Source organism: Balaenoptera borealis (assembly GCF_965194805.1).
Source record: "Balaenoptera borealis genome assembly, chromosome: 1".
Classification (NCBI taxonomy): domain Eukaryota; kingdom Metazoa; phylum Chordata; class Mammalia; order Artiodactyla; family Balaenopteridae; genus Balaenoptera; species Balaenoptera borealis.
In genome coordinates, this window is record NC_138860.1 from 53,885,131 (window position 1) to 53,909,236 (window position 24,106).

The 24,106-nt window shown below is 44.8% G+C and overlaps 2 protein-coding genes across 3 annotated transcripts in view; one reads left to right on the top strand and one right to left on the bottom strand.

Annotated features, from left to right (window-relative positions):
• BRINP2 (BMP/retinoic acid inducible neural specific 2) overlaps positions 1 to 15,438 on the bottom strand; it is a 120,011-nt gene extending 104,573 nt beyond the window's left edge. For both annotated transcript variants that reach the window (XM_082384034.1, XM_082384035.1), the window contains exon 1: positions 12,111 to 15,438. The gene's annotated coding sequence lies outside the window, so the exon portion shown is untranslated. The remainder of the gene's footprint in view (positions 1 to 12,110) is intronic.
• Positions 15,439 to 15,445: 7 nt separating this feature from the next.
• The window catches only part of ASTN1 (astrotactin 1), a 329,878-nt gene continuing 321,217 nt past the window's right edge, over positions 15,446 to 24,106 (top strand). The window contains exon 1 of the mRNA XM_082365716.1: positions 15,446 to 19,771. Within this exon, the coding sequence (XP_082221842.1) occupies positions 19,489 to 19,771 (283 nt within the window). The 5' untranslated portion in view covers positions 15,446 to 19,488. The remainder of the gene's footprint in view (positions 19,772 to 24,106) is intronic.

The following is a 24,106-nucleotide window of genomic DNA, read 5'->3' on the forward strand; positions in this document are numbered from 1 at the left end:
GCCTAAGAGGCTGGGTTGCTACACCTACTTTTAAGTAATAAATACCTCATATGTATGCTGCCCTGCACTGAAAATTTGGGATAGTGCAAAAATAATTAAAATTTAAAAAAATAAGATGATAAAGAAAAAGAACTGTCACTTATTGAGCACTGTCTATGTACCAGACATTATAGGAAGTGCTAATTCTGCATTACTTCATTTCATACTCAAAACTATCCCATGATATGAGTACAGAATATACCCATTTTACAGATGTGGAAACTGAGGCTTACCTAGTAACTTGGCAAGCAACTTGTCACGGTCACATAGCTAGTACATGGCAGAGCTTGCCAATGACTTGAACCCAAGTTAGCAGTCCCTGAGCCTATTCTCTCCATGACTAGGTCATCTCATCTGTAACTGAAAGCACATTCAACTTCTACAGACATGGTATTGAGATATCAGTGGGCATCTAGGCCAATTCTTGCACTGCAGGTTTCTTAACAAAGGTTATAGGGGTGTTGTCATGGGCTCAGTTGCCTTGGGTTTCTCTCAGTCAAATAAATCCCCATTTAGCTTTGGAGGAGGAAGAGGAGGAGATGAGGTGTCTTATGTTCTCCCACCACCAGCACAAGGCACTGTTTTTAAGGACTGTGGATTACAGCAAGCCCTTGGGAAATTCTGCTTGAGCCCCTGCATAATGCCTCCAAACCTTGCTAAGATCAGGAGTGATGCAGCAAATGTACTGAACAGGCAGCTGTCGGTACGGTCCCTTTTGAGGGGCCTACAGTTCCTCTCAAAAGGGAAAAACTCCAGTTTCCTGCTTGGGTTAAAATCTGTGAATTTCTCTTTCGAAATGCTCAAGTGTTAATTGAGAGGGCAGCACATTAAATCATTATTAGTCATTAATACTTCAGCACAAATTAGTTGATCGGGTTACTGAGAGGTGTCAAAGGCCCTGAGGAAAAGATATTTTGATGGAGGTGGTGGGGCAGGGAGGGAGGGAAGGCGGACACACACACACACACACACACACACACACACACACACACACACACACACACACACACACACACACACACACACACACACACACACACACACACACACACACACACACACACACACACACACACACACACACACACACACACACACACACACACACACACACACACACACACACACACACACACACACACACACACACACACACACACACCCCTCCTTTGTCCCTTTGGAGCTTGCCAGGACTGTACTTACAGGTAAGAACCCCGCCTGCGCCTCAAGGCTGGGGGCTTGTACCACAGCCTTCTGCCTCTAGGGGTCTCCAGTGCCTCGAGGCTTCAGGAGGATGCTGACCTTGCTCTGTTATCCTGCAGGGCTCAAATCCCAAAGGGCCAAGGTTGCGGAAAGCGGAAGAGGCGCGTGCGGGGAGCCCCCGAGGACCCCATCACCCGCCGGAGCACTGCTCATCCACCTCCCTTGCTCCTGCCTGCCGGAGTATTTATAATATGCTAAATGGCTGAACACCAAGTGAGGGGGAGGCAGAAATTAACTGCCCCCGCCCTCCTGACTGAGTGCTTAAGCATTCTTATACCTCAAGGGGATTCCAAGGACTTCCCTCCGCAGACCCACCCCACACACTTCCTGGAAGCCCCATCTCCAGGCTACCACACTCCACCAGAGCGCCAATCACCCCTGGCTCAGCCCGGGCTCAGGATGCTATACAAGGCCCCCGGAGTAAGGGACAGAGTGGGGTCCCCCCTGCCCTGATGGCCAGACTCTTCCTGAGGCTGAGGCCGAGGAAGGGAAAGGACAGGACGCTGAGGGAGGGCCGCAGCCTGGCTCCTGGGAGACCTGGGTGGCCTATGACAGCAGAGTCATTGAAGGCCAGAGGGTCCAGAGAGAGTTTTTCTGAAAATCTCACAGCTAAGGAGTGTTGGAAAAAGTAAGAAACTTTGAGAGAGGCACTGTTCCTCCCCATACGTGCTTGAATAGGTTGCAGGGGTTGGTGGCAAGGCTCTGGCTCTTTAACCCATCCTATGACTTGGCTTTAAATCCCAGCTCCACTAGGCACTCTAGCTGTGAGGTCTTGGGTAATTGACTTAACCTCTCTGTACTTAATTTTTTTCATCTTCAAAATGTGAATAATGGTATCTATTTCATAGGCAGTGGTTAGAACTGACTTAAAGATCACACAGCTGGTACATTCAGTGCCTAGCACTGTACCTGACACACAGCAGGCGTTTGTTCATAGGCATTGAATTTCAAGCATCTTCAATCACTGAGAACATGGAGAACAAGAGGGATTTGTCCTAGGCTCCCTGAACTTCACAGTGTGTCGGCATTGATGAGAGTCTTATACTTTAAATCAATTTTAGTATGTCACCTGTTATTTTAAATGAATCACAAGTCTTGCTTTTTAAAGGAATTCTGTAGTATGGTGGTTTTCAATGTATTTTTGAACAGCCTTTAGGTTCCAAGGAGGTGTCTCAGGGACCACTTGCAGGTGAGGAAAGAGAAGCGACAGGTGAGGGAGCTCCAGGCCTCCAGGCCTGCTTCAGTCAGGGAGGTCTGCTTTTATCTGCTTCATATATTGGGGTTCTAGGTAAGTATTTATTTGATTAGAGTCTTCTACTGCTTTTTAAAAAGCTTAGAACCACTGCTAATATACCCTTGTGTAATTCAGGGAAACCTTTCCTCCAGGCCTAAGGACACTCAATTCTTATTTGTTTTGCAAGCCTGCTCTTTTGAAAATGGAGTACACCTGTATTGAGAAAGAGGCACTGAATATTGAGAAATATTCAGCCCACACATCTTAAGTACCCAATGTGTGTAAAGCACTGCAATTGAAACTGCAGCTTTTCTGAATGAGCACCAACCTTTTGGGCCTGCTCCAGAAATACCCTGAGGGTAAGAATGCTTCCATCCCCTTCCTAACAAATGTAGCCTAGAGCTTGGAGCAGTTAACCTTACCTTGACCACAAAGGTGCTCTTTGCCCTGGACATAACCTAAGACAATGATCACATTGAAAGCCCTGTGTCGAAGAGCATGGGCTTTGGGATCTGACAGACCTGAGTTCAAATCTGAGCTCTGCCACTTCCAAGCTGTGTGGCCTCGGGTTATTTAATGTCTCTGAACTTTAACTTCTTCATCTATAAACAGAAGATAACAACCCTTCTCAGAGGGTTGTTAGGTCATTAAATGAGCAATACCTGGAAAGCACTTAGCATGGTGCCTGGCATATGGTAACCATTGCCAGGTAGTTCTGGATGCACTGGCATCCAACAGCAAATACCCAAGCTAGTACCTGACTCTCACTGACCACAGCTAAATGCCATCACTGCTCTCCATGGAAGTCAATATCTTATGAGCTTTAATACTTGGGGACACAAAAACAGTAGCTGCCTTTTTCTAAATGCCCATTGTGTGGCAGGTACTTTGCTGATATTCTTCAATCACTGCCTTTAATCGTCATGATGTTTGTGTTTCATGATGTACGGGGATATCCTCTCCATTTTACTAGATGGGGATACTGAAGCTCAGAGAGGTTGTGTAATGCATCCAGGGTCACACAGCTAGTGAGTGACCAAGACTAGACTGACGCCCAAGTTTGTCTGACCCAGAAATCAGGGTCCTTTTCTACCACCCTTGCTGACTCTCAGAACTTTCCTGTGTGGAAGGCAGAGGGCATGGTGCAGGGACAAGAGCCCAGGGTTGAATGTCAGCTGCTCTGGGCTTTGTCTTCCTCAATTTCTGTCTGTAAACAGGAATGATACTTACTGCATAATGTTGTAATAAAACTTAAATGAGATAATATAAGTAAAAACAAGCCTAGTACAATTTTTATCATAAAGTAGGCTTAGGATATATATTAAATAGGTATGAACTTGCCCCACCCATGTTTTATCTGCTCTCCAAATCATTTCTTTTTTTAACCTTATTACCAGACATATTCATAGAGAAGATACATATGTATGTATGTGTAGATCTGTGGAGTGTTGCATGTGAATATATATGTATGTATGTGTGTCTATGTGTATGTATATATACATATATAAGAAAAATTACAGTGCAAACTACCATCCAGCTCAACTGTCAGCATCTCAGAAGCACCCCCGTCTGTATGTCCCTCCCTGATGAAATTCCCATTTCTCCCGCCAGTCCAATTCACTTCTCATCTTGTTAAAAAATAATTTTCTTTCCCCCTTTTGCTCATGCCTCTGGGTTGTCTCCAGCCTCTTTGCTGTGCCTGTGCCTGTCGCTTCACTAAGGTTCTGAGTGACACGTCATTCATGGGAGAGAAGTGAAATAAAGTGGTTCAGCAGAGCAGGGACGCACATGCGTACGCGTGTGTATGTGTGTCCACACCTCCTACCTCTGTGGAGAGCAGCAAACCAGACATCTCGTGAGATATGTCTTAACCCCAAAGAACAGAAGGGACAAGTGGACTGATGGGAGAGAGGTTTGCTAACATGTGGGCAATTTGCTGCTCCCTAAGACATCCCCCCCCCCACCCCACCCCCGGGCAACTGATTCTTGTACCTTCTGCAGTGGGGGGTGGTCGTCACGGCAGCTAGAACTCTGGTTACACTGAGTCCACAATTTCTCTTCTTTAGATCCCCAGATTCTACCCCACCCTGGGATTTCTACCTTCCTCAACTGACAAATCAGTTTCCAACTTAGATGTTCCCTCCTCCAAGAGACCTTCCCTGACCACCACTGCAATCACTCTCTCCTATTATACTCTATTTTGATACTTTTCTTCATATCAGTACCTGAAATTAGCTCATTTATTTGTCTACATGTTCCTCTTTATGGATATCATACTAATTAGAGATGTGAACTCAGGATCTAAACTGGGTTAGAATGTCAGCCACTCCACTTACTAGCTTGAACAAATTGTTTAACCTTGCTGGGCCTCCAATTCAACATCTGTCAAATGGGAATATAGGATTTATTAAAATGGGAATTATAGAATCATTATGTGAAGGAAATGAGTTAATGTATGTAAAGCCTTCAGTATAATGCCAGACACATAAGTACTACTAAAGTGTACTTAAAGTACTACTATTATCAGCTATGTCAATAGTAATCATTATTATAATTATCCTCCTATCTACCCTCTAGAATGTAAGCATCCTGATGGCAGGGCTTTTATCTGCTGTTCACTGTAGAATATCCAATGCCTAAGAAAAGTACCTGGCACATATTCATAATATACTGAATAAATAGTTCCTGACAAATATGTCTGAGAACTCCAATCCCAGCCCTGCCTCTGAGTGCAGGACAGGGCCATATAAACAAATCACTACAATGTGGTGGCTATAGTACAAAAACAGAGTCTGAGTGAGTTGTGCAGGGGTGTAAAGGAGGAGACAATTAATTCCTTCCCAGAGTCTCAGGGAGACTTCACAGAGGAGATCACCCTTACAGTCTTAAAGCTCGATAACCCTCAGGAAACAGAGAACAGGGCAAGGGAAGGTTCTCCAGAAAAGCAACATAGCACATTCTAACAGCCTCGGAATACTGAGGAAACTGCCTGCAGTTTAGGTAGCTGGGGTGAGCAGGGGGAAATGGAGAGATGCAAGGAGAAGCTGCTGGAGCAGCTCGTGAAGGGTCTCCTGCTTGTGATGCTAAGAAACTTGGGTTTTATTCTGACAGTAGTGAGGACTCATTGCAGGACCACAGTAAGGAAGGAGCATAATCAAATTTACCGGTTTGCAAGATCACCCCAGCTGCAACGAGGAGGCTGGGTTGGCTAGCCCTCAAAAGAGGAGACAGGGAGACCAAGTACCGGGAAAGTCCAAGTGAGAGGGGTGAGAGCCTGACCAGTGGGGGGGGGGGGAGGGAGGGAGGGAGGAGGGGAGGATGGCTTTGAGAAATCATCAGGAGGTAGAGCTTGTCATTGGGGATTGATTGGATGTGAGGGGCTGTGTGAGAGAAAGCAGAGCCCAGGACAACTGTATTTCTTAATTTTGTCGTTGGGCGATTGGTTGTCCCATTAACTAAAGCAGGGAATTTGGAGAGGGGAATCATTTTATGTGTGAAATGGGTACAAAACGAGTTCACCTTTGGACATTTTCATCTTGGCGATCATCAAAGTGAAGGATGTTTTGTAGGAAAGGATGTTGACATTTGTTGAGCATCTATCATGTGCCTGGAGCTGTGTTTGGCTCCTTATGTATTTTATCTCATTTAATATTTAGAACAGCGGATTGAGAGATGGGGCATTATCATTTTTTTAATAGATGATAAAACTGAGGCTCAATGAGTAACGATCTCTACTTTACACAGTGAACACCAAAGAACAGTTTAGACCAGTTTGATTAAGCAAGATTGAATGAAGTGCATACAAAGAGACGGACCAGAAAATAAAGTAATAAAGGTAGTTCGGGAGCAGATCATGGAAAAATTTGAATGGAGGTATTAACCATGCCACAGGGGTGTTGTGAAAATCAGGTGAGAGAAAGCTTGTAAAGCATTTTGTAAACTATAGAATGCTGCTCAAATATGAGGAGTTCCAGTTGTGGCCAAACCTTATTGCAACAAATGGTAATAATAAGATCATAGTGATAAGTGAATTATAGAGTTCAAATCCATACTTATTAAATAAAACTCAATCATGATATCTTCTCCCCGTTCTTCTTACTGATAGGCCCACAAAAGAACCTCTCACATATAGCAGTGACTTTTCTTTCTCCCCATCACACCATCAACATGACTGGTCTGAAGGAGAGCTCTCCCAAGAAAAGATGATAATATGGTAGACATGAGAAGGAAGAGGAGATTTGAAAGTCAAATGGACCCAGCTAATCCCAGTTGTTGTGTCCTCAGACTTTGGAGTGAGACCCTAAAGGTAATTAACTTGGTTATTTCTACTGTCAGGCAGAAACACAAAAATATTAGGATAAAATCCCCAGGCCTCCTACCTGGTGATCGTTTGCATGTGAACTGGGAGCGGCAATGCTCCACAAATGCTTAGGGTGGGCTGAGTCACTGTTGATAAGGTCACCATCAAATAAGCCAACTTAAGCTATCTGTGCCCTCCTAGGCTTTCGATTTCAGAAATACATGACCAGACACTCTCTGGGCTGCTCACCATCCCTCCCTCCATGTTCTCTCTTTTTATGTTTCTGGGTCCTCTTGTTTCAAGCCTCTGTCCTTTCTCCACATTCGCTGTCACTACTCTGCAGGATTAGACCAGCACTGCCCAAAAGAAATAGAATGAGAGCCACATATATAATTTTAACTTTTCTAATAGCCACATCAGAAAGTAAAAGGAAATGGGTGAAACTAATCTTAATATATTTTATTTAACCCAATATATCCAGAATATTATCATTTTAACGTGTAATCAATATTAAAAGAAACAGTGCTGAGATATTTGACGTTCTTTTCCTTTAAGCCAAGTCTTCAAAATTCAGTGTGTGTTTTTACAGTGACAACATGCAATCCAAGTGCTCCAAGAGCTACACGTAGCCAGTGGCCACCATATGAATAGTACAGTGTGGGGCAGCGCTCAGTCCCATGAGGTATCAGATTGCCCACCCTTTGCTTAATCCAGCATTCCAGATATATTTGCATTTTATGTGAGCTTCAGTAAAAAGAATGATGGAACTGGCTGTTGAGGATTCCATGCTATAATAATGTTCCTCAACTTTACTTCCATCTGCATGGCAGAGTGACAGTTTCCAGAGAGATCAGATGAGACCCACTGGTCAGATGAAACCCATCCACTGCTGCCCCCAGTCTGAAGTATAACTGAGCTGCCTCTCTCCTCACTCCCAAATGGAAGAGGCTTTAGCCTACAATCACTAGCCACACACCCATGGGCCTGGACCTCTACCTTAGCCCTGAAACGTGGCAGCAGATACTTGTGAATAATAAAGAAAAAATGCTTCAGTCCCGCCGACCAACTGCAGGGTCATTTAACACAGGAAACAAAGGTGAGAACAAGGCCCGGGGAGAATTTTCAAGAGAAAATCCATATCCCTCAGGACTTGTCCCCAGAATGAACTCCTGGGGCGAAGCAATCAAACAGACCGTGTTCTTGGGGATTTTCCTCTTGACCTGAGAGCAATGATGGCGTGACTTTAGGCAAGTCATTCCACTCTCAGTGCCCCACCGGAATTTTGTCCATGTCGGAAGGGGCCACCCAAGCAACCAGTGACAGGTAGGGTGAATAGATGTCTCAAACCAAGTGAAGACCAAGGAATAGGGTTTCACCAGTCCTCTCACAGGACCTACGCTTTCCCTTGACCTTTTCTCTGGGAAACAAGGCTCACTGTTGGAGCAAATGTGTGTGGCGGACCAGCCAAAGCCCTCTCCTGGTGCCGTGCAGCCCTTGGTCCTCCCTTGGTACTGCCCAGGCTGGCAGACTACCTCCCCGCTCTGCTGTTCAGCTGAGCAATCAGAGTACCTCGTGGTACAGCTGCGGGCAATACCGTACCCACCCCTTCTGCTTTTGTGGTCTCCTCCTTTGTGACTGCTACAGCATATGTTTTATTAAAAAGGAAAAGGAGGGGAGATGAGAGGTTTTGTATATGGGCACGCCAAGAATCTTAAGACTGAAAATCTTCTCCTTAATGCTAAATGCCTGAGGGCTTTGGCATTTTGCTGGCTCCAAGTAAACCCCAATAGGGATATTTGGGTGGGGAAACAGGAAATGAAGGGAAATCAAGGCTCTCTCTTAGGAGATTCTTAGTCTAAAAAAAGAATATGAGAAGATTTTCTCGTGTTCTCTTGAAATTTGCCTACTTTCCCCCAATATCTTTCTCCAAAATTTTTGATATGTTGTTAAGCTCCCTGACCTTGAGCACTATTTTTCCCATAATATATGGATTAGGCTTGAGGGTGGGTAGAAAGCTTAGGTAATTTTTGGTGCCTAATGAGATGTCCAACATTTCAAAGCCCTCTGCCTGATCTGAGGGCAGCTTCCTCTAGGCCAATACATGCTTCAAGTAATTAACCCAGGTGTACGCTGTTTCCAGGATCCAAGTGGAGAAGTGGTTTAGGGCAAACCCCAAGGAAACATGCAAGCCTTGAAGTTTCCAGCCTTCTCAGCTGTGCTGCAGTTAGCCTCTCTGTCAGCTGGAATCTTTTTCCCATGTCTCCCTCTCCAAACAAATCCCACCCTATCCCCCAAGGCACAACTCAAATTCTCCTTCCTTGGAATACCGATAGCTCTCATTATCTGTACAAATCAACTGTAGATTAATTAGGTCAGCCTCAAGAGTCTCTTGTATTGAACTGCTGTTTAGAATGTATGTTGTCATTTACCTTTTTCCCAGATGTAAGCATATTTTCCTAACTAGAATGTAAGATCACTGAGGGCAAAGACAAAGTCTTATCAGACTTTTATCCCTCACAGCCCTTAGGTCAGAGGCAGAGGCAAAGCCTATGTCACTGCAACCTCCCATTCCTGTCAAGTACAGAACAGCTGAATCAAATCACAGTTACTAAGATTAACCCATTCCTTAGGAGGAGTCAGGAGAGTCTGGGGTTGGTTTGGGAATGATGAGACCCACACCCTACTCCATAGGTTCCCTTAATTGCTGTGTGACCCAGAGTAAAACAGTTCATCTTTCCAAGGTCCTCTGCCCTCCTTTTTCCAAGAAGGAGGCTAAACTCATTCTAGTCTCCTTCTTAGGGTAATCAAAGATAAATGAGGCTATAAGGCGTGTGAGGATTAATGAGATGAGCTCCCTAAAATGCTCCTAGCCCTTTGGAAAAGTATGCAATTATAACATGTATACGAGGTCTTATTATCTAAGAGAAAGAGTTGAATCACCAGAAATACACAGCACAGTGGGGAAAACAAAACACTAACTGGGAACTCTCAACACTAAGCATCCCACTCAGCAGAAAGTGCCCACGCAGATGTCTCCAGTCCCTTCTGATTACCTCTTGTTTGTGAGCTGGGGAGGGATTTTGGAGCACCGTCTCAGAGGGGATGGTTTTTGTGCGACACTCCCCAGTGGCTAGCCTGTGTCTTGGGAAAGGGGATCAGAAGGAGTTGATGACGCAGGGATGTTGTCTGCCCTCTGGCCTCGCTCAGTAAACAACCTGTTAGGAGGCCAGAAGGGAAAACCCAGAGGATGATCTTAAGGGCCTAAATGGGGAAGATGCTCCCCACCCATTAGTCTGGTCCAATGCTAGCAGAGCAGGAACCCTCCTCCCTCCCCAGCCCTTCCCTCCTTTTCTCCTTTCTTGTGGCCATACTGCAGCACACAGCACTCCATTCTGGGAGATAAAGCCGGCCCCATTTTTGGTGAGGAGGGAGAAGCAAGAGTCAGGGATGCTTCTGTCTTCTCCATGGCTGCAGAATAGCTGTTAAACCCTTTGGTGCCAGTTGCCCTCCAACAGGGGAGACCATGGTCTGACATTTGCTTCCTTTCCCTCAAACATTTCACAGTATCCAGGCTCTGTACCAGCTCAAATCATATCGCTCCTCAAAGAAGCAAAGCATGCATCTTTCCCCAGAGTAGGCAGCAGCTAAAAAGAAGGTATATATATGTATAGCAACAGCTATGATATTGATAAGATTTCAGGATCATTGTGTCAGCATTGCTTGGTCATGCCCCCAGTGCTGCAAAACAACTTATTCTGGATGGGAGGGAACTCCAGAGGGTCTTGCCTTAAACAAATAACATACACATAACTGTGTGAAGTCAAGAGGGAAAACACACAAACTCCAACATCACTTTGCTGTTGCCTGATGTCATCAGACTGCCCCCCAGGGGATTTTGTAAAATACTTTAGCTGCTTGGTTAATACTGGCATTGCCCTGTATTCTAGGAGGCATGGTCAGAAAGAGTGTCCCTTCAACGTGCACATGTCTGGAGAAGGACAGAGGCAGAAATACTTGACTTACACTATACCTTTTATCCTCCAGATTGGTCTGTGCTGACAGATCATTGTCCCTGCTGGATAAGGCTCAGATTACCCAGCTAGAAGCCTGGCTTGTTATAATTGCTATCCTTTTAACAAAACATTTGCTCCTGCTCAGGACACCTGACTCCCAGAGCTAGGAAGAGCACACACACAGTTCTTTATGGAGGGGTCTGTTAAATCACGTTACAGTGCATTAGCTTGATTATTAGTTCATATTTGGCTTAGGTCTATATACTCTGGATAAATATGTACCATGCAGAGGGACTGCTTGGTGAGGAGAAAACTCCTCTGGGCTGGAACAGCAGCTCCCAAGTTCATGTTTCTACTAGGAAGGAACACTCCAGGCGTCTGGGGCCTGGGCAGAGAGCTGCACAAGCATGCTTCTTCTAGCGGCAGCCTGCTTCCTGCATACAGCTGTGAGCACAGGCACACACATATATATACACACACACACATACCATAGGCAGCATTAGACTGTGTACCCAGATGATTACAGAACCAGGGAGAGAGAGAGATCCCCAGATAATCTCAGTGTGCCCCTCCTTCCAGCACTGCAATGCTCTCCCCAGTGTCTCCAACGCACTACCAGGTTCAACTCAATCAGTGGGGTTTCTGCCACCACCCGGGGAGACTATTTGCAACCCACAGGGTTCACTCTTCAATCTGTTTTTTTTTTTTTTTTTCTTGGCTGCATGTGCATGGGAGAAAGAGACAGGCCTCTAGAGACATAGCAGGGAGCTCTATGGACATGTGAATATAGCTCTAGGAACATGTGAATACCTGTGAATGTGTATCATGTATCACAACCTCCATCCCAAACACAGTGAACCGTATACAGTTCAGTCCAGCATCTGCTGGGCATGCAGAAGTCCTTGTCATCTTCTGCAATTATGCAGTCCGATTGGATTTTCTGAAGCTAATGGGAGTTGCACTAACTTTGAGGACTTAAACCAGGCAAAAGCAATATAGGTCAGGCAGAGCGCCCAAGTCGTGCGGCAGACATGCAACACCAGGAGGCAATAATAGGACGATCTCTAGCTAAACCCCAAAGTCCACTGCTCAGCTCCACAAGACAGAAACTAAGAGGGGGGGATCATTCCCTCTGCCTGCAGCTGTCAGGCACCAGGGCAAGAGGGCTGTAGGAGGGCAAAACGATCCCCTTACCAAGAGACACACCAAAAAGATAACGAAAAGGGGATGGAGAAAAACCACCAAAACCCTGCACTGTTACCTTGAATCCTTGCAAGAGCCCTCCTTGCTGTATCAGCTGCTCCCCAAACCTCCACCGACTGGGAGGAGACTCCTGAAAGATTCCAGGATTTTGTGCAACATCTCCAGTGGCAGCTTTCCAAAGTTTTTACTTCATGATTTCTTGTGGCTCCTTCTCATTTGGGGAAACGTGAATGCCTCCCCCTCAGCGTGTGAAAAGGAGCCGATGTCTCTTTTCAAATTCCTTGCTCCCCGCTTTGCTGCTGCTGCTGCCGCCGCCGCCGCCGTCAGACCACTTGCCTGCTGCCTTCCAGCTGAGCAGCAAGGTTACCGGGCACCCACAGCATGTTTGAAGTGGGGCTTCGACGCTGGGCCGGGGCGCACGCGGGCGGAGAGGGGAGGAAAGCGCCAAACCCGACCCGGGGAGTCCTCTGTCCTTCCACCGAAGAGAAAACCAAGATCGTGCCTTCCTTCCAACTCTAAAGAGACTCACTCACCCTGTCTCTCTCCCGGAATCACTGCCCTGCACATGGGTAGAGACAGTTCCTCCTGCTTCACCGCTCCCTCGGCTGCCTGCAGACCTGCCCAGGCGCTCGCCGCGCACGGCAGGTGCACATCCCTGGGCAAGTGCTAACGGGATCCTCCGAGCTCAGCGAACAGGCTGCCCGAGCAGCCGCGGGCAGAGCAGCTTCCGAGGCGGGCGGAGTCCATCCCAGGCTGCAGCCCGGCGTGTCCTTGCTCCGACTCCGAGCTCCGTACCTAAGCAGTTTCACCTGCAGGCTCAGACACCAGCTGAGTGTCTTAAGATAACAATGCTCCCCTGCCTGCCTCTCTCTTTCTTTCTTATGCACGTACGCAGGCAGCCAATGGGACGCAGCGCCACACTCCCCACAAGCTCCCATTGGCTGGGCGGCTCGGCTGGGGGCGGGCTCGGGGCCTCACCGGCTGTCTCCTTTGGTTAGCTGTCTGGCGGGGCTACCAACTCTGTTAACCTCCCAGCTTTGCGGTAGGGAGTTTTTTGGTGTGGATAAGGGAGGCTTGGATAAATTCACGACTGGGGAGTTGGAGAGTGGAAGAAGGCTGAGGAACAGGAAGAAACTTGGGAGCTAATTAAATTTTCTTCTAATCTTCCTAAGATAATCATTTGTCCCAGACCATTTTGTTTGCTTGCTTAACTAGAACTAGCAGAGATAGGGACCCATTTGAGCCATTTTCCTTCTAATCTGAGGTTTTATTCTGTTGTTTTGTGCATTTTAGCCTCTTGGTCTTGGTCCTGAATTACTTAATTAGAAATGAGTCCCCAGGTGAGAATACCTATCTCACAGCATATTCTCTCTCTCTCTCACTCACACACACACACACACACACACACACACACACACCCCCCAGAGATACAGGAGAGAGAGGCAAAAGATGGCAGGGACTCAGTGAGTACAGAGAGAAACAGATTTAGATACTCTGAACAGCTAAATCAAGAAACATTCTGTCCCCAAACCAGGATTGTGAAGACAAAGGCAAAGAGAAGAACTTCAGGTTCAGGTTTCTGGGGAGAAATTTAGGGGGAAAAAATTGTCCTGCTTCCAAAAGAGTGAATTGTTTTGCCTGTGGTGTTTTCCTTCTGCATGCCTCCTTTCACTTCAGTGTGTATCAGGAAGAGGGATTGTGACTCTCCACTTGGTTTTTAAAGGAAGACTAGAGAAATCAGAACAGGAACAGCCTTGTTTCTGTGAAGCAGGTGCTGTTGCTGAGACTGTGAATTGAGAGGAGAGAGAGAAAGAGGAAGAAACAGAGACAGAGATAGAGACAGAGAGAGATAGGGAGGTGGGGAGGAAAGAGTAAAGAAAGAAAATATTAACTTTGAATCAAAGGGTGTGAAATATATTCTTAATGTCCTAATGAGGATGCAAAACTGAATTATGTCCAGCTAACTAGCATACTACACTAAATTTTGGCAGAGCATGGGAGAGTAATAGTTGAAGAAAGAATCCAATTCAACAGAAGAGCTGGGGGTGGGAGCTGGCAAAGGAATGTGAGGGGTTCATACTAACTTGTATGATGGGGGAAATATGGAGAGGAAAATACAGAGTCAAAAAGGGAGAGAAGTGTTTCAATTTAGTTTATTTTAAAAATAGAGAGCACCATTAAAGATTATTTTTGTAAAGAACTAGGAAAAAGAAATGTATGCAGAGGCTTAATGAATGCCAAAATAGTATATACATCAGGATTATCTAAAAAGCATCAGGGAGCCAGATGTTCTGAATAAATGGGAAAATTAGAAATATTCCTCACGTATACACCCTGAGCCCCACCCATCTCTTTCACCTCCATTCCCTCCTTTGTATCTTGTATAGGTTTGACCTTACCTCTCCATACTGTAGGTATCTGTTTGCCTAAGCTAACAAAACATGTCAGAGAATAGTCCTCAGGATAATATATCTAAGTAAACCAGTGAAAGTCTAAATCTGCTGCTGTCCAACTCCTGAGTTATTTACTCCTGTGCTTCCTAGAGACAGAGGCACCCTGAACTTGTCCCAGATGACAAGACGCCAAATGTTGAGACTCTCATAAAAATAGTAGAAAGGAGTGGGTAAATGAAAGTAGTTGAATAAATGATTACCAATCTCAATGGAAAGAAAGATAAAAGTTCCAAAACCTCTAAAGGAGAAGTAAAGGGGGTATAGAGTTGGGAAACAAGAAAACAACTTGTAAAAAGAAAAACTTGCCTCTGCTTTCTTCTCCTATGGAGTCCTAAGCCATGTAAAAAACACTTTATTGAGGTATAATAGACATCACAAAATTGCACAAGTGTACAGTTTGATAAATTTTTGCCTAAATATGCATCCATGTGACCACCACCCACAGCATTTCCAGGAAGCTTGTCCTGACATTCTCAGTCAAAACTCCCCTCCTCATACAGATAACCACTATTCTGACTTCTAGCACCAAAGATTAATGTTACCTTGTCTTGAAGTTCATAAATATAGACTCTTATAGGATACACTCTTCTGTGTCTGGTTTCATTCACTTATTATGTCTGCAAGATTCACCCACATAGTTGCATGTTTATTTTTACTGCTGTGTAGTATTCCATCACATGACTAAATGCTATTTACCCATTCTCCTACTGATGCATATTTGGGTTGCTTCCATTTTTGTTTATTATGAGTAAACCTGCTATGAATGATCTTCATTCTTTTGGTGGATATATACAATCATTTATCCTGGATATATGCCAAAGAGCATAAATCATTTAGTTTGCTTTTGGCTACTACATGGGAAAAAAAATCTCATGAAAGTTTCATGAAAGAAGCCTATTTTCTTTCTGAAATAATTGAAGAGCAGATAATAGCAAAATAAATGCCTAAAACATTAAATTCTTTATATACATACTCTCATTTCCTTCTCACACCTATTCTAAAAAGCATGTATTATTGTTTCTATTTTTCTAATAAGAATGTTGAATGCAAGACACTGCATTGGGATATGACCCTTGGCCTCCTAATGTGGGGTGTGTGTGTGTGTAAGGGATCTGTGAGAGGAGCTATGAGAGAAGGGAGTGATGGAAGGTCTCACTACATAGATAAGGCCTGAGATTTGCCTGCAGAGAAGGGGCAATCTGGAGAACACTGAGTGGTGCGTTCCAGGTGGACAGAATGGTGTGGGAGGAGTGAAAATGGAGAACGGGCTTTAATTCTTTAATTCGATGGGGATGTGTATGTGTGTTGTGGGGGGAGGGGAAGGGGATAGTGTAGTAAGCAATACATCTAAGAGAATAAATCGTATGAAACTTGGAAGAGGGTTTGAATTTCGAAACTATGGTGTTCGAACTTTATCCTGTAGGAAAAGAAAAACTTTAGAATGGCATGAGGAAAGCAAGATTTCACGAAGATCAATCTGGTAGTTGTCTAAAGAATAGGTTAATAGCAGGGAAAGCATTCAAAAGCTATTATAAGGGTCGAGGAGCAAGGCCGTTGGTACTGGAATATAGGAATTTGGACCTCAGGAGAAAACAAGTATAAGTACTTGTACTTATATTATCTGTGGCCTGTGCGATGGGCAGAGATCACTGGCCCCATTTTATTGAGGGGGACAATGAAGATAAGAATGGTCCAGGCTCATCTCCAAATAAGTAAATTATGGAGTTGAGACTTGACTCCAAGTCTGTTGTCTCACTACATCATGTTGCCTGTACACAAAGGTAATTATGTAGATGCACACAAATTTCTCCCAGCCCCATTTAAATGTAAAACATCATACAGAAGAGATGGTCTAGTTTCTGCGAACTTCACCTTCTCCTCCATCTCTAGGTACTTAATTCCCTAAGAGAAGGCCATGTGACAGTGTATGCATGTTTATAGGAATCCAGTGCCCTGGCAATATACTATCTCTTTTTATTTGTATAGTCTTCTTGCTTGACCCTTCCACAGAGAAAGAGGTCTATAAAGGCTTGAGACCCCAATTCCAAGTCTTTCCAACTCAGTATACACTTTTTTTTTTTAAGTAACTTGATCATATCAATATATATATATACTTTTACAATTTTTATTTATTTATTTATTTTTGGCTGCATTGGGTCTTCGTTGCTGTGCGCGGGCTTTCTCTAGTTGCAGTGAGCAGGGGCTACTCTTCCTTGCAGTGCGCGGGCTTCTCCTGTTGTGGAGCACGGGCTCTACGTGCGCGGGCTTCAGTAGTTGTGGCACGTGAGCTCAGTAGTTGTGGCTCGCGGGCTCTAGAGCACAGGCTCAGTAGTTGTGGCACATGGGCTTAGTTTCTCCGTGGCATGTGGGATCTTCCCGGACCAGGGCTCAAACCCCGTGTCCCCTGCAATGGCAGGTGGATTCTTAACCACTGCGCCACCAGGCAAGCCTCAATATACACTTTTAAATGGACATTTGATCCATGTACTCTTTTCTTGTAACTGTGAATAAGAAAGCAGGTAAAAATGTAAGCATGTAAAAATGACTACAGATAGGCAAAGTAAAGTAGATATTGACTTATTAGAAAATCAACATCAAATGGTTCACTCGGGTTTTCTAAAATGACTCAAGACACATCAGAAAATTGGGGAGAAAGATTTCAAAACAATAGTAGATTATATGCTACTCAAAAGCAGGAAGAATATTTTTCCTAGTATTTGCCGATGCTTAGTCTAGTGCACAGCATATAGTAGGTATGCAGATGTTTACTGAATGAATTACTGGGGGCCATTAATTCCAACGACTATCCATGGGTACACCTGGGTACACAGTCCCAAAACTGTGTAATGGAGAAAGCCCTAGGCAAAGAAATCTTGTTTGTGGCCTTAGCTCCCCCACCCCTTCTTGGCATATTGATCTTGGGTAAAACACCTCGGTATTTCACCGTCCTCAACTTCCTCATCTGTTAAATGAGAGACTGGAGTAATAGATGATCTGGTAGTTTCATGCCATTTCTCACATTCTAAGACTAAGTGTATTTTCTTGTTATCCGCTCTGATTTTTCAATGGTAAACCTTGAGTAACTAAGTTAATACTGCTTTTTTATGCTAGAGAGAGTAGGCAAAAAAAGTATCATGGGGTCTTTCTCTCCCTCAGTATCTCCTATGAAGATGAGTTTTAGAAAGGTCATTAGCTGATAAATGGTTTTTGCAGTACTTTGCAATGCTACATGGTAATATATCTCTGGGTTAGTTCTCAGATATGTCAAATTAAAAAAAACAAAAACTTAACTTGTAATAAAGTATTTTTGTTCTCTTTTCTGGTAAGCAGGCCTTTCACTCCTTAAACATGACCTTAAATATGCCTCATTTTCTCTATTCCCATTCATCAACTAGAGTAACCTTGTGAAATATATGGCAAAAGCTTTTTAAAATTCTTTTAAAGGACATACATTCACATGTGCCAATAAATTAACACCAGCTAGAATGAGAATGAAATTGTTTCTAAAGTGGGGGTCCTCTTTGAAGAGGGTGGTTCATTAAATTCCTAGAGATTAGGAGTTATTTATAACATAGTCTTACAGCACCTAGTATTTCAGTCAGCACTGAATAAATGATGTTGGAGCGGCAAACTTTTTTAAAATTGAAGTATAGTTGATTTACAGTGTTGTGTAGTTTTGGCAAACTTTTGAAATAAGTTACAGGTTATCGTGTGAAAGTTCAATTAATCATCAGATACTAGCACATACAAACATCACTTTTCTATCACAGTTTACTGTCGTTATTTTGTTAAGGTGTCATTGTCCAGCACTAATGGAAAGAAAATTTATATGGGTTTTTGTTGTTAATGTTGGTGTTGTTATCTACCCTGCTCTACTCTTGATTGGGCTGGGATTGACTTGGCCCATGCCCAAGGATATTCTTTTATTCCTTTTCCATTTGTTAAGGGTGCTTAGAAACTTTGTTTTTCTCAAATTTTCTTTCAGCTCTGTTCTGTTTACTGGATTCTCTAAAACTAAAAGCTCAACACTTCTTTGAGCTAGCTCTACTTTTTCTATCAATTATAGCATGCCCCAAATTATCTTTATATTGCTTATCATAGGTAACGTTTGTAACAGAAATGAAACTGAAGAGGCAGAGAGAAATTGCAAATAAAAGTTCGGGTCTCCTGCTTAACTGTATGCAGTACACTGGCTTTGTTCTTTGTTATTCATACCATCTATCTATATCTACATACAGAATATTTCCTTTAAATACTTCTGCAAAGTTAGTGCTGAGTAATAATACACACGTGCATTTATACCAGCACACGCTTATCCAATATACAAATCCAGTTTTAGTGGGTAAAGAAGACAAGAATGGGACCACCTACATCTACAAAATAACTGGGGGCGTATTTGGATCTAGAGGCCCCCATCACCTGCTCTGAGGAAGCACCTTATAAGGGGTGTGCGTGTGTGTGTGTGTGTGTGTGTGTGTGTGTGTGTGTGTGCCCTTCCCAAGGCATCTGGAAGATAATGCGAGAGGGAATATTTTGCATTGCAAAAACGGTTAAAAAAAAAAAAAATGCTGTGCAGGTAGTTAATAGCCAGGAGTGTGCTCCTGCTGAGGGATGCAAAGGAGGAGAAAGGCGGCAGCACCTGCAGCCTACTGGGGGCTGACCTGATTCCCTAGAATCTTCAGCTCCCTTCCTCTTTCCTCCGACGTCCTTCCTTCTCCTTTTCTCCACTCCCCACCTCCCCCCACCCCCCTTTTCCCTTCCCCAGATAAGCAGCTCCGGGAAAACAAAGAGCGCGGGCTCTCCAGGCATCAACGCTTAAGCCCTGCAACAGGCAAGCGGCATCTCATTCCGGGGACCAGAGCTTTCCCGGCTCCACATCTCCTCCCCAACGTCCCCCGCCTCCCGCGCTCGCTCGCTCGCTCCCTCCCGCTCGCTGCCTCCCCCACCTTCGCGGCGCTGGGAGGAAGGCGGCCGGGGCTCAAGATGGCTTTAGCCGGGCTCTGCGCCCTGCTCGCCTGCTGCTGGGGGCCGGCGGCGGTGCTGGCCACGGCCGCGGGCGACGTGGATCCTTCCAAGGAGCTGGAGTGCAAGCTCAAGAGCATCACGGTGTCGGCGCTGCCTTTCCTGCGCGAGAACGACCTGAGTATCATGCACAGCCCCTCGGCCTCCGAGCCCAAGCTCCTCTTCTCGGTACGCAACGACTTCCCGGGAGAAATGGTCGTGGTGGACGACCTGGAGAACACGGAGCTGCCCTACTTCGTGCTGGGTGAGTCCCGGGGGAGGTCGAGGCGCTGGCCCGGCGCCCTCACCCCCCCACTCGGGCTCGCTCTCCACACCCACTCTCCGGCGACCTCCCCTCCCCCACTCCTACCTCCCTGGATCCGCCCCATTCCCAGACCATTTTCCATACCGACTTGCAGACTGGTGCCTCGGTGCACCTGACCTCTCCCTAAATCCGACCCGAAAGCTGGGCCTTCCACCTCCCCTCAGCCGCCCTGCCCCAAAGGAACAGGTTGCAGGAGTCTCTCTGAAACCTTTCCCAGCCTTGACCTCCCAGCTTTCATTCAGAAGCACGTTGACAGGGCACTTCTTGGCAGCTCTCAGCTCACCTCCCAGAAGCCCTTTTCCCACTCCCAGGCCACATGCTCAGTTCTTTGCTTCACACCCCCTGGGGCCCCATCCCCACCCACAGCATCCCCTGGGGGAGTTAGAAATAGGTCTCCAGTGCCCACCTAGCCAGGTATGTGCAGGCCAGATTGCACTGGCTGAATCTCCAGTATTCACTCACTGAGAGCTCTTTTTCTGTCACCAGGTTGCTGATACTCTCTGACCTTCTTTCAGAACAGAAGTTTCCTACACCCCTGGTGTCCATCCTGGCAAGTCCTACCTCCATGCTTACATGTAACAGACATCTCCTTACAGACACCTCCACATCTCCAATTCCTTGGATGAACAAATCATCCAACTGTAGTCTGTTAACACTGGCATCTTTGTTCTCCAGCTCCCTTAGACAGATAGGCATTCCTGCACAAAGAATAGCCTCCCTGGCCAAGAAGCTCTTCCTTCCTTTGTTTATTTACATCTCTCTCTTGGTATCCCTATTTTAATTTCCTTAGGCCACAAAACTCCTTCAGATACTGGAACTTCTACATCACTTCTAATCCATCCCTCTTTTTTCACTTCCAAGCTGCAAAGAGACTGTAGTCCTGCTCCAGCATCTTGCAAAGTACCACAGGTTCATGTGACTTTGTTGACCAAAATTTCCTTCACTTCTCCATGTGCAGATCCATCTCACCCTGCTGTGCATGCCCACCACGTGATCCATTTCTTTAGTGCTGCTATAAATCATTCTTATTTTGCCCAGGAGAGAATTAAAATATAACAAGTAAGTTTCTAGATCCAAGAAAAAAAAGTGAAAATGTCCAGGAAGCTGTTTCATCTATTGACTACCCGACCAACTAAAGTTCACTTTGTAGGGACATGGCTTCCTGATGGCCGTATGTAGGTTAAAACCCCAAATGGAATGCTATTTCACATCCTCTTCGTGCTCTTTCCTTATGAGAAATAAAACATTAAGAAGTGGATGAGTAAACCCCCACTCTCCAGCCCCTATGGAAAAACAATTTCATAAATTGCCTGGTCCTTTGAAAAGTTGGTTCACAGTTCCTGGAGTACAGCTCAGTAGACCCCATTAAGCCCAACCTACAACCTTGATGGCATTATTTATTTTTGCATTAAAAATGTACTAATAACACAATAAAAACTAGGGACAGGCTGGGAGTGCTGACATTGTGGATACGCTGTTGATTAAAATGTGTAATTGCTGGGTTATTCGGTGGATGTAAATTTTGTGTTGAAGTCATGCTGATGTGCAAGTACAATCTGTTCATGGTCATGTGTAAGAATGAGTATAGGGAATTATATGTTTCTAAAGAGCCTATTTTGGGCTCTACATGCAGTGTTTACTGTGCATGAAGAGGGACATGTGTGGTGCATGAAAAAAAGAAGATTGGACTAACAGGTATTCAAAATTCCAGTTCCTTTTTTGCAGAATCCCAAAGCAGGACCTAAAGCCATGATGTGGCTACTAGGATCCAATGTGCACAGCAAAAGCCCAGATGTTAAAGAATGGCTTTTCTGCACCTCTGTGCAAAGCTGCCCACTGCAGCACCCTGCTGGAGTTGCTATGGTAACCTCCTGCAACTTGGCATTTACACACAGGAGCAGACACACTCTCTCATTTCAGGGCCAGATGCATTTGCTCAATGCATTGATTGTCCCCTGCCCTCCCAGTTAATGGGGTATGTTCAGAACCAGAGATGTGCTGGTACCTTCCCTTTTGGCCCAGTATTCCCAGGGGGAGTAGGAGTGAATCTCAGCTTGGGTAGTGGGGCAAAGCTGGGCAGAAAGGGAAAGGAGTCCAAGTTCATGGAAGTCAAGGGTGGTTGCTTTTGAAGTTAACTTTTTTTGTCCTGGATTCTGTCACTCGTGGCCAACAGTAAGGTCTGTAGTGACTGATTTAGAGGTTTCCCTACTCCTACCTCTGGAACCTGGTTTGCTTAATCCACCCGCTAGAGGAATTTGAATCAATCAGTCCTGGGAATTTACTGAGCATTTACCTGCTTGACACTCTTAGGCGCTTTTAGGATACAGAAGTTAAAAAACAATAAAAGGCTTCTGCCCTCAGAGCTGTGAGTAATAACACCTGATTGTGTGGCAAGGTTGTCAAGGGCTGTAGGAATGTGGAGGAAGGAGACACTTGCATGGCAAGAGCAGACTCCTTGGAAGATATGGGCTTGACTAGGGGCCTTGACCAAAATCAGATCCTTTTGTCTCCAGGATCAAGTCCTATACCTCAGTGAGGCAAACAAGTGTCTTCTCCTTCTGACTATAGCCTTCTCCAGCCTCTTATCTCTACAAGCCTGCCATGGCTTTCAGGACTCTTTCAAGACTTTGCACATGCTCTTCCCTCTGCCTAGAATGGTCTTCCCCGCTCCTCCACTTGGCAGCCATTCATTCTTCCTTCTATACCCTGCACACATAGGCACCTCTCTATGAAGCCTTCCCTACCCCCACCAAAGTAGTTTGAGTTCATTCATCCCTCTTCAGTGCTCTTTGCATGGATTAAAAAAAATAAACACACACACACAAATGAACAAAATCAAAGATAGGTTAGATTTGGCTTGGCCTAGGAAGGGTGAAGCCATTTGAGGTCATAGAAAGGATGAGCCAAGGATGGTGGTAGGAATGAATGTGGGACTAGCATGCTTATGGCACAGTACAGAGATTAGCCTGGTGGTCTGAGAGTACAGAGGACTCTGCCTGGCTCTGTAGGGTGGGACATGGCTCACCACTTAAAAGCCAAGCAGGGGACGGCTGACTTGACAGAGAAAGCACTGAAGCCTGACTTGCAGAGGCTATCTCAGCCTTCAAAATTGTTGTCAATTCTGCTTGTAGGATAACTCTGAGGGGCAGTGGAGGGGGTGGCATTATCTCCTGTTCTCTGAAGTAGGATTTGCAAATTCTGGTGAAAGGGCCATATGTAACTTTCAGATGTGTTTTGTCTGGCTACACGTAGTTTTGAATTTCAATGTTCTTAGTCAAGTCATGCCATCTCTAGATTGCCATACTTCCTATGAATATTTTTTGTACTATGGCTGAACCTCTTCTTTATGGTTCTTATCTGGTACCTCTTAGCCAGGTAATCTAAACCCCTGTTTTCAGAAGTGTTGTAAAACTTTCTATAATATGGGAAAATAACTGCAATTCCTAACTCAAAATATTTAGATACATAGGCCTTATTACCCTCTCAGAAGAATATAGAACTAGCCAATTAAAATTTCATACCTTAACTAAAATTTTGTGTCTCATCTTTGAAAACAGTAGACTTTCCTGCTTTGGTGGCATATTTGATTTTGAGACAACTGGTTAACCTGAAGTACGGCTTCTGCACTGAAGTGTGGTTTTCTGTGCTGTGAATAGAACATATTTATCAGTCTCATTATTTTTTGAAGGAGATGCTCCTCTGTTTCAGACCCAACTATTGAGCTTGTGTAAAACTTAGTGAAGAAAGCTATTTCTCCTGTGCCTTGGAGTTTAGCTTTAGCTGTCATTGATTGAAGAAGGTACACCTGAAGATAAATCAGTCAGCCTGCAGAGATATAGTGAGTTCCCCCATGCAAGGTGCTATTTAAGGTGTCTGGAGCAGGCCAGTGTGGTGGTTAAAAGAACAGGCTTTGAAGACAGATCTGGTGTCAACTCCAGACTTTCCACTTATTCCGACAGTGGAGAAAAGTAAGGCTGGAGAGGTTAAGTAACTTACTGAGGGTTACATAGCTGACGATTGATGGATCTGTAACTTGAACTCAGGTCAATATGACATTTAAGTCTTTCTCTTATTTGCTATTTCATAGGCTTAAAAGTTTTCAAAATCTGTTCTTTTTCATGGTTGAATAAAAGGAGCCCTGGCAATGGTTAGAATAGGGAAAACACACTCAGTTTGTATAAAGGAGTCCTTTTTGGTTTCTATGTAAATACCTTTTGAACATCCTTGTCCATCAAGCGATTTCTCACTTAAGCCTTAATACAGAAGAGGGTGAAC